Below are 12292 nucleotides of genomic sequence, written 5' to 3' on the forward strand. Positions count from 1 at the left end.
CATCCTTCCCGTCTTCAACTTATGATACACACGGACTCGAGTTTCGAGGTATTGACCTCTCGTCAGCGTGTGACAATCATAGTTGCGTGTGACAATCATAAGTTGAAGACGGGAAGGATGACTTCCCTTTGCAAATACTGACAGGACACAGATAGTGTGTCTATGGCCAGCTGGAGGAGTGTGTCCTCCTGGGGCTAAAAACTACAGTAGCATCCCTTAGGGGTTAGCCATATTGAAATGGCAAAAATACGTCACGATGTGTTACCGCTACTGTATATAACTCACTTTGATATTTATCATTGTTTGATTTCACTTTTTCAATATCAGCGACAGTGGACGCTGGAAAAAGTATAAGTATTTGTGAAGGAAATCTAATTCTCGGCGACAACTATGATTGTCACACGCTGACGAGAGGTCAATACCTCGAAACTCGAGTCCGTGTGTATCATAAGTTGAAGACGGAAGGATGACTTCCCTTTGCAAATACTGACAGGACACAGATAGTGTGTCTATGGCCAGCTGGAGGAGTGTGTCCTCCTGGGGCTAAAAACTACAGTAGCATCCACCCTTAGGGGTTAGCCATATTGAAATGGCAAAAATACGTCACGATGTGTTACCGCTACTGTATATAACTCACTTTGATATTTATCATTGTTTGATTTCACTTTTTCAATATCAGCGACAGTGGACGCTGGAAAAAGTATAAGTATTTGTGAAGGAAATCTAATTCTCGGCGACAACTATGATTGTCACACGCTGACGAGAGGTCAATACCTCGAAACTCGAGTCCGTGTGTATCATAAGTTGAAGACGGGAAGGATGACTTCCCTTTGCAAATACTGACAGGACACAGATAGTGTGTCTATGGCCAGCTGGAGGAGTGTGTCCTCCTGGGGCTAAAAACTACAGTAGCATCCACCCTTAGGGGTTAGCCATATTGAAATGGCAAAAATACGTCACTATATATATATATATATATATATATATATATATATATATATATATATATATATATACATATATATATATATAGGAGGAGGAGCACTCCATCAGTTATGATTAAGACTGTAAGTTTGTACCAGAGAACCAGTGGGTTGGTATAAAAAAATCGTTTATGAACAATGAAGCTCACACAGTAAGGGTTAATAGTTCAATTGGGATTACACTCATGGTGACTTAATTTGAGCTTAATAAATATGATTTAACAATATCAACTGGTCACTTACAGGAGTAGTAATTAGGTATTATATAGTATGATATTCGCTGTTATATAATAATTAATGAAGGGCGCTTTAAGATACCTATGATTTCTATGAGAATCGTTATCTTTATTTGTTTCAGTCATTTGAATGCGGCCATGCTGGGGCACTGCCTTCAAGAATCCTTAGTCAAATGAATCGAGCCTAGTACTTATTTTTTTTAAAGCCCGGTACCTATGCTATCGATACTTTTTTCAAACCGCTAAGTTACGAGGACGTAAACACACCAACACTGGTTGTCAAGTGGTGGTGGGAGACAAACACACACACACATATGCATGTATGTATATATATATATAGACACGTGTGTGTGTGTTTGTCTCCCACCAGCGATTCACAACCGATGTTGGTGTGTTTACGTCCTCGTAACTTAGCGGTTCGGCAAAAGGATTCGATAAAAAAAGTACCGGGCTTAAAAAAAAGTAAGTATATATACACTTGTAATATATATGTATATATATATATATATATATATATATATATATATATATATATATACATATGTGTGTATGTATATATATATATATATATACATACATACATATGTGTGTGTGTATATATATATATATATATAAATATATATATATATACATGTGTGTGTGTGTGTATGTATATATATATATATATAATATATATATATATACATATATACATATGTGTGTGTGTGTGTATGTATATATATACATACATATATACATATGTGTGTGTGTATATGTGTATATATATATATATATATATATATGTATGTATGTATGTATGTATTCGACTGTCTTCTTTCAGTTACCGTCTACCAAATCCATTCACAAAGCCTTGGTCGACCCGAGTCAATAGAAGACACTTGCCCAAGGTGCCACGTAATAGGACTGGACCCTATGAACCGTGTAGTTGGGAAGCAAGCTTCTTATTACACAGCCACACCTGCACCTAGTATACTTTTTAGAAAATGTTTAGCCCCCAGATCAACTCAAATCGAGTAGACTTATCAAAGCCATTCCTCATCTTTTTATATATATATATATATATTATATATATATATATAATATATATATATACCGGAGTAAACACATAAATGTGAAACAAGGTGGAAAAAAAGAGTACTCAAATACCAGGGGTAGAGTAATATGCTTTATTTAAAAGCAGCAGAAATTCAACAAAACTTGTTACTCTGAGTTTCACGTTCCCATCGTCGGACAAACAAAAACTGTCCGACGAACGGGAACGTGAAACTCAGAGTAACAAGTTTTGTTGAATTTCTGCTGCTTTTAAATAATATATATATATAATATATATATATATATAACTCGGACTACATTATTTCATGTCCTTTTTATTTTTATCATGGTAAAGTAGATTTGGCTGTTATTTCTACGAAGCCATTCGCACGTAGAAGCCCGCGTTAGTTGTGCGCAAAAGCATATTTACATCTAATATAAACATTTACTTCAGAGATTTTTCGGTGGATCTAGCTTTATTTACTTTACAGTAAGATCACACACACACATCATTTAAAGCTGGTGTTTCCAACCTGATGTGTGTGCACCCACTGAGGATGCGAAAGAGCATTACAATGGGTAAAACAAAGAAGAGTATATAATTATTAGAATAACTTCTCAGAATAAAAATTACCAATCAAGTTTTTAAAACAAGTGTTTTTTAATAAGCATTCCAAGAACTTCGGCATTTCACAATACTGTATAAAGTGATCTGTGGTTTTAGGTATTATTACTTAAAAATAAAAGATCGCTGAAAATATTTACGTAATTAAATGTGATACTACTTTTATATGAAGTACGAAAATTAGACATTTCCTAAAAAACGTGTGGGTCAAAGAAAAATAGTTGGGAACCACCGACTGAAAGGAAAATGTCTTAAATGGAACGTTTTTAATTTTATTTCTTTAGAAAAGATCAGACACCTTAATTATCAATACATTCTTCAAACGATTCTGATCGGACTTCGATTGATTCTATTTTTCCCTTTGTTTTTATGTATATAGGTGTATTTTATTTACTATCCCCACACATATATAAAGTTCATTCAAGACAAAGTTCATTCAACTTCGTTCACATCCACTCATTATAAACAATAAATTTTAAAGCAATCACTAACGGCACCGATACACACGTATAGTTAAAAACAAAGGAACTGAATAATATTTAACGCGATGACAACCAAATTCAATGCTAAAATGTTACGATTAGATGGTTAGCATCCTGATGTCAAGATAAACATCATGATTATTTATCATATATATATGTATGTATATATATATATATATAAATTTGAATAAGGGTAGAAATTGATATTAATCAATTAATACCAGTGGCCTAGCATATTAAAAAAATCCGAAGATTAAAATATTTTTACATACAAAATGTAAAGGACTGACCACTAAAAGTGGACGGTCAACATGTTAGATATAGACGTCAAATCGCTATTTTCCACGAAGAATGTGTTCTCAAATAAACACATTCTTCGTGGAAAATAGCGATTTGACGTCTATATCTAGCATGTTGACCGTCCACTTTTAGCGGTCAGTCCTTTAAATTCTGTATATATATATATATATATATATATATGAACGTTATTGAACCCGTTCATGTTGACAGTTTTAGAGTTTTTAAGGATAAGGTTTACAGTTCGATAGACATAAATACACGATCGATTCAAACTGTGTGTGTTTTAGCAAAGGCACTAGGAGAGTAAATAATCATACCCACTCTAGCCAACACATGTATTGAGTACTCATTCGAACTATAGTCTTCCCAGATTCGTTCTGGGTTATCATATATACAAAATAAGGTGTTGTTGTTATTAATTGAAAATCTATTTCGTATGTTTGTCTTGTTACAAGTATATTCCTTCTACTACGAAATTCAAGTAACACAAAAAGAACAATAAATAAACAATAAAAAATTAGCATACGAACCATTAATAAATTCATCGTTTCACTAGCCATATTCATAGATTGTTTTATCAAATGTAATTCATAAGTTCTGTGAATCGCCTCACTAAAACGGGGATTCCAGCGCAATTTCAACGACGACCAAAATACTTGTCTCCGTCAATCTTCGGAAAATTACGTAGGTTGTTGACTCACGTTTTTCTTCGGCCTCTCTTTTAACGTCATAAGCACATGTGCTCAATAAAGACCAGCTGATCAGAAGAGAAAAGGTGGGGGAAAAAAGAGAAAGAAATTAGTTTGTCCCATGGATTATGGTGAGGTCATAAAATGTGACTTTACTATGTTATGAGTGAGAGGATACGGTTTAAAACGAACTGTAATGGAGCTAGTATTTGTTTAGCAAGTGACTTTATGTGAGATCGTCAGTTAAAATTGAAGATGACTAAAATTAAACGTATATACACACACACAGACATACATAATTACATACATGTATGTATGCGTTTCTATTAACTTATACACACACACACATAGTTCATAGATGAGAATCAGATATTCTCCGTATAGAATAAATACACTTAGTAGTGTTCGTGAGATTTAAACTTGAGCTGGTGTAAAAGTAAATGTAGAGATATGCAAGTTAGGCAGATTAGAATATAAAGTATGTTAAAAACCTGGAATACAACATATGTATATGTTTATTTACAAGAAGGTCCAACTTACACAGAATACAAAACTTTGAATTTCTTTCTTTCAACACCTCGAATGTAAGATGTCTTCCCTGAAGGTGGAAGCTTGTCTAATCCTACGATGGAATCAATCTACAAACATCATTATTTTGGACCACCAAGCCCCCCCCCCACGAAACAGCTGTTGGATTTTTATTACTTTTCTTCAAACCCTTTAATTCTCTATATCATTTGTATTCTGTGTAAACTGGACCCTTTTTTTATGCATAAACAAATTTTTTGTATTCAATGTTTTTAATATACTTTCTATTTTGATCTGCCTAACTTGCTTATCCCGACATCTACTTATATATATATAGTAGGAGCTGCCTGACCCAGCTATTACAACATTATGACTGGGTCTTGAGGCAGTTACTCAACAAATCAAATGTGGACGTAATCTACCTTGATTTTGCAAAAGCTTTTGACAAGGTGGATCATGGTATGATATGCCACAAACTGTGTGACCTCGGCATAGCTGGAAAACTTGGAGTGTGGTTACATGACTTCCTGAAAGATAGGAGTCAGGCAGTAGTGGTTAATGGAACCACCTCTATGAACACAAATAGTGAGTGGTGTTCCACAGGGCACAGTCTTGGGACCACTGCTTTTTATAGTGGCCCTCTCAGATATGCCCGGATAGCCACTCTGGCCAGCTATGCAGACGATACAAAAGTCTCGCAGAAAATACAGAACCCCAGCAATGTTGCACACCTGCAGCAGGAGTTGGACTCAATCTACAGATGGGCTGAGGATAATAATATGCAGTTTAATGCTGAAAAATTCCAGGCCCTGTGCTACCAGCATCCAAAACTGAATATTAAACTTACAAGATACACCGGTCCACAGGGAATTTCAATCCCAGAGCCTAAGTCTGTGAGGGACCTGGGTATCGACATGAGTGATGATACCTCTTTCCAAGTGCACATTACCAGGATGGCGACAAAGTACAGACAACTGGCTGGGTGGATCCTAAGAACATTCAGAACCAGAGATAAGGAAACCATGATGGTCCTCTGGTGGACATTCGTCCTCAGCCGCCTGGATTACTGCTCACAGCTATGGTCACCCACCAGTGTAAAATTAACAGCGGACCTTGAAGCAATCCAGAGAAGATTCACAAAGAAGATCATCTCTTTGCAACAGCTCAGCTACTGGGAAAGGTTGAAACAGCTAAGACTCTACTCCCTGGAGAGAAGACGGGAGAGGTATGCAGTAATATATGTCTGGAAGATCCTGGAAGGAATTGTGCCAAATTTTGGCATTGTAAGCTACACCAATGCTAGAACAGGATGACACTGCATAGTGCCAAAGATCCCAGCAATGCCATCATGCTTCAGGACCAGCTTCTGCAACAGCCTGGGTTTCAAGGGCCCACAGCTTTTTAATATTTTCCCAAAGAGTCTGAGGAACTTGCACAAAGTGGATGTAGTGGTTTTTAAATCAAAGCTGGACATCTTCCTGTCGAGAGTCCCAGATGAACCTACCTCACGGCAAGAGGTGCAAATGAGAGTAGCTATATCAAACTCCATTCTTCACCAAGTGCCACATATTAGACGAGGTTCTTCGTAATAACAGTGTAGCACAAAACGGCGGTGCATCAGCATGGCCGCAGCTCTGAGCTGAAACTAGAGAGAAAAAAAATATATATATATATATATTTATGTATGTATGTATGTATATATATATATATATATATATATATATATATATATATATATATAAAGGGGTTTGTATGATTGTGTATAGAGGGATATATATTATTCAAAGAAATTCCAACTCTGTTTTTATGTTATATTTATATTCTTTATAATATTACTGTATAATATAGAATATATAGTATATATAGTAAAATGAAATGAAGTATTGATTGTCTTATTGAATAGATGAAATAGTGAATATAAAATATTAAGGGACTAGTATATTTTCTTGCATTTAAGCAGTCTTCAAAGTCCCAGGTTGTGACAGGAGTGTTTCCACTGTGGTTGACTGACTGTCTTTTGTTCTTTATATATGTTCCTGTGGGCAGCAGTAGTAGTTGCTTGGCTATTTTTAGAAATGATGCCAAAACATTTTTCAATGTTTATTTTTAGAAATATATATATATATATATAATTGTTAAAGAAGACAACAAATGTTAAGGTAAGGAAAACATCTAAGTCATATACATTATTGTTATTGGAAAAAATTCAAAGTCTTACAGCTGTTTCTGAGATATCGCATAGTATGGGATATTCTATCATTGGAGACAAATAGGGAAAATGAGAAGGGTAGAGATTAATGAAATGACAAGATAGAGGACAGGAGTAAAGGAATAAGGAGATGAAGAAAGGGAGAAAAACAACAGAAGCATAAAAGTTCACAATTCAATTTGCCAATCTTGTAGAAATAGGTTCATAAGTTCTTATGTGCAAATCCTGCATAAATTCTAACTCCTACTCCTAAATAATTTAACATTCAACTAGTTTCTCCATTCACAACTACCTACACACCATAACCCCTTTGCTAAAAATAGCTCTGCAGCCACTGACCTTAGCAAGAATGGACACAAGTATTTACTACTAGATTTCCTCCTCAACCCCTATAGACTAGCAGAATACCACTGGCACCTACTGTTCTCTTTAAATTCATTTTATGTTGCTCTATTTTGTTTATTTTTTTATGTTATCTCCTCTGCCTCCTCCTCATCTCTCTTACCTTTTTGGCTATCTTTGTACACTATATTCTTAGACACAATATGTTTATATACCTTACTTTTTCATTAACTTCCCCCTCATTCTATCTACCTCTCTTTCTATTTATTTACTTTTCTTTCTTTTCACCACTTAATAGCCACCTCTGCTACCATCCTGTTGATATGTTTGCATCTTTTTTCTGGATGTTTACACTATCAGAACTTTAACCTACATGGATTTACGCAGGATTGCACCTAAGGACTTAATTCTACAAGATCAGAAAGTAGAAATGTGAACTTTTATGCTTCTTTTTTCTCTACGTCTCCAAATTCCTTCACTTCCTTCCTCTATGTCATCATTTCATTAATCTATACCCCTCTCATTTCCCCTAGTTGTCTCCAATGACAGAATATCCTATACAATGGGATATCCCAGAACTAGCTGTAAGACTTTGAATTTTTTCCAGTAACAATAATGTATATGACTTGAGATGTTTGCTTTGCCTTAATCTTTGTTGTCCTCTTTAACAGTTATACATCCACTATATCAGAAATCTGCAGTGGCTCAGTAACTACCATCACAGCTATAACCTTGGAGCCCTAGTAATCCGTTACAGCTCTTACCTAATGCACCTAATCATTTAGATCACCAGTGAATCACACACCTGTGTGTGTGTATAATCAAAATAAGCAACAAGGTAGAGCAGTACAATTGTTTCATGCTACTTCATTTTATTAAACACTGTAAGTATTACATCAGTTTTAAAATGTCAAGCAATCTTCGGCCACTTATAGAATTTTCAATTAAACAGACAATGTACATTCTTATCCCCATTTCATTTGCCAACATTATAAAGAAGATAGATATATAGACAGAGAGGTTGATTTCATTGGATGTGTAATGTCAGTGTGCATACACAGCAGAGTGTAAGCACCTTAAGAGAAAAGATGGACCTAAGAAGCATCAGATGTGGTGTGCAAGAGAGACGACTGCGCTGGTATGGTCATGGGGTGCGAATGGATGAGGACAGCTGTGTGAAAAAGTGTCACACCCCAGTGGTAGAGGGAATCTGTGGGAGAGGCAGACCCAAGAAGACCTGAGATGAGGTGATGAAGCATGACCTTTGAACATAGGGTCTCACCAAGGCAATGACTAGTGACTGAGACCCTTGGAAATATGCAGTGCTTGAGAAGACCTGGCAAGCCAAGTGAGACCATAACCTGTGGCCTATGCCAGCAGTGTAACCAGCCTACTTATGCATACCTTTCTTTCATTGGACACTAAACTTTGCTTGCAAAGACCTGTTGAGGCAAGTGAAATCACAATCAAAGTCAAATTTGCTGACGTGGCCGATGACAGAACTGCCTGACTGACACCTGTGACAGTGGGTCGTTAAAAGCACCATCCAAGCGTGATCGTTGCCAGGGCCGCTGACTGGCTCCCATGCCAGTGACACATAAAAAGCACTGTTCGAGCATGATCGTTACCTGCATCACATTACTGGCACATGAAAAACAACATTTGAACGAGGTCGTTGACAGTGCTGTTGCACTGGCTCCTGTGCAGGGGGCACATAAAAAACACCATTTGAGCATGGCTACCACCAGTACTACCTGACTGGCCCTCGTGCCAGTCGCACATAAAAGCACCCACTACACTCCTGGAGTGGTTGGCAATAGGAAGGGCAACCAGCTGTAGAAACTCTGCCAGATCAGTTTGGAGCCTGGTGCAGCCATCTGGCTTGCCAGTCCTCAGTCAAACCGTCCAACTCATGCCAGCATGGAAAGCGGACATTAAATGATGATGATGATATATATATATGTGCCTATATTCATATTGTATATATGTGTGTGTTTATATATATATATATTCCTCACCTATCCTTTCCCCCCGACCCCTACTTCTTCAGTCCTTCATCCTTTCACCCCTACTCCCCTTCCCTTCTTCCCTCTTTCTCCCTCCCTCTTCCCCTTCCCTCTGCTCCCTCACTCCCTCTCTCCCCTTCTCTCTCCCCCTCTCCCTCTTTCCTCCTTCATCCCCCTCCTCTCCTCTTCCCCCCTCTTCTTCCTCTCCCCTTCTCTCCCCCTCTTCTCCCCCTCCCCCTCTTCTCCTCACTACACCACATGACTTTACACATCACATCACATATGATGTGCCATACTAATACACACACCAACTAATACATACTAATACGTACTAATACATACTAGTACATACTAATACATACACCAACCCTATACATACACACGTCCAGACCCCGCATACGCACTTATACTCTCTCATACACACACACACACACTTATACATACCAATACGTACTAATACATACTAATACATACTAATACATACACCAACCCCATACATACGCACGTCCAGACCAATCCTACGCACTAATACTCTCTCATACACACACACACACACCCTTATACATACTAATACATACACCAACCCTATACATACACACATCCAGACCCCTCCTACGCACTATTAGCTGGTCCCTCAACCCTTTTATCAGCCCTATTATCTCCCCTTATTTCGCTCTCGCGTCTCATGTTTGATCTTTGACCTCTGGCCGAAATCAGATCGCCATGTTGATTCGTTAGCTACTGCACGCATTTTTTTCTCTCCTTCTTTCTGTGTTTTTCTCTCTCTGTGTATCTTTCTGTTGAAGAGCGTAGGCTCGAAACGTTAAAGACTTGTTTTATTTATATTTCCTGAGCGCCATACTAATACAATTGTTCGTTTGTTTTCCACCTGCCTTCGTCTTTTGTTTATTTTCATAAAGCTTCCCGTTATATATATATATATATATATATATATATATATATATATATATCATCATCATCATCATTTAGCGTTTGTTTTCCATGCTGGCACAGGTTAGATAGTTTGACTAGCACTGGTAAGCCAGAGAGCTGCACCAGGCTCCAGTCTGTTTTGACTTGGTTTCTAAGGTTGGATGCCCTTCCTAATGCCAACCACTCCACAGAGTGTACTGGATGTCTTTTACTGTCACTGGCATGGGTGCCTTTTACATGTCACCGTTATGGGTACCATTTATATGCCACCGGAATGGCACTGGTCACAACTATGATTTCACTAAGTTTGATGTGTCTTCTCAAACACAGTAAATCACTGGAAGTCTTAGTCACTTGTCATTGTCTCTGTGAAACCCATCATCCAAAGATCATGTTTCTGTATCTCATCCCACATCTCCCTGGGTCAACCTCTTCCACTAGTTTCCTCCAGAGATAGGGATCAGCACTTCTTTATGCAGTTATCCTCATCCATACACATCACATGGCCATACCAGCACAGTCTTCTCTCTTGCATACTACATCTGATACCTTTTATACCCAATCTTTCTCTTAAGACACTCACACTCTGTTGTACGCATGCACTGACATTGCACATCCAATAGAACATACTAGCTTCATTTCTTTCAAGCCTTCACATTCTTCTCAATCATAGCCCATATTTCACTGGCATGTAGCATGGCTGTTTGGTACACAGGCATTATACAATCTGCTTTTCACTCAGAGGAAGAGGCCCTTATCAACAAAGGTAGCAGCTCTCTGAACTTTGCCCAACCCGTTCTTATTCTAGCAGCTATGCTCTCAGAGCATCTTCCTCTGCTGCTGATTTGGTCACCTAGGTAATAGAAGCTATCTTCAACTTATCCCCCAGGACATTTAACAAAGTCTATCCTTTGTACATTCCTAGTGTGCTGTGCCTACACATCTGCCAAATATGAAGACTACTTTCTCTGTTAGCCTTCCTCTGACCCTGCTGCACTTCTTATGTGTCCATAGCTTGCACTGGGTACACCTCATGGAGTTTATACCTACACCTTTTCTACATATCGAGCAGGGCCATCTCCCAAAAGAGATTTGTGACTTCTCTGTTTTCCTACTTACTAAGACTCTGGTAGTGATTCAGCTACAAGAACAAAGTCATCAGTATAGAGGAGTTCCCAAGGGCAGCCTGTCTTAAATTTCCTCTGTTATGGCCTGGAGGACTATGATAAACAGGAAGGGGTCGAGAACTGTTCCCTGGTGAACTCCTACCTGTACACTGAATTAATTGCTATACTTGTTGCCAATTTTCACCTTACTGACAGCATGCCTCTACATAGCTTGTATGGCTCTCACCAACCACTCATCTATCACCTAGCTTCATACATACATACATACATACATCATATATATATATATATATATAGATTCAGATGAATATGGTACTTGAGTTGAGGCACCAGAATTTAGTACGGTATTATCCATACAATTTCAAAATAAGGTGATTAAAATCAAAGTAAGCAACAAGGATATCCAGAGGTAATGCAATACAATCGTTTCATTCAATTCCATTTAATTGAACAATGCATTCATTACATCAATTTAAAATGCAGAGCAATCTTCAGGTGGACAAAGACATAGAATTTAATTAAAGTCGCCCATGCATACTGGCCTCCCCTCTCTATGCTACCAGTGTTATCCAAGGGAAAAGCAACAGCAGATACAGCTTGGTACCTGTGATGCCGCAACTCATTTCTACAGCTGAGTGAACTGGAACAATGTGAAATAAAGTGTCTTGCTCAAGAACACAACATGCAGCCCGGTCCGGGAATCAAACTCACAACCTCACGATCGTAAGCTCGATGCTCTAACCACTGAGCCATGCACCTTATAATAATAAAATTGTATTAATAAATAAATATATAAAGTA

At 37.7% G+C, this 12292-nt stretch overlaps 1 protein-coding gene across 1 annotated transcript in view; it reads right to left on the bottom strand.

The window, feature by feature from the left end:
• Positions 1-4480, bottom strand: part of LOC115211803 (sphingosine-1-phosphate lyase 1) — a 64791-nt gene extending 60311 nt beyond the window's left edge. The window contains exon 1 of the mRNA XM_029780506.2: positions 4189-4480. Within this exon, the coding sequence (XP_029636366.1) occupies positions 4189-4224 (36 nt within the window). The 5' untranslated portion in view covers positions 4225-4480. The remainder of the gene's footprint in view (positions 1-4188) is intronic.
• Between the last annotated feature and the right edge of the window lie 7812 nt (positions 4481-12292).

This window comes from Octopus sinensis, linkage group LG5 (genome assembly GCF_006345805.1).
Source record: "Octopus sinensis linkage group LG5, ASM634580v1, whole genome shotgun sequence".
In the NCBI taxonomy this organism is placed as follows: domain Eukaryota; kingdom Metazoa; phylum Mollusca; class Cephalopoda; order Octopoda; family Octopodidae; genus Octopus; species Octopus sinensis.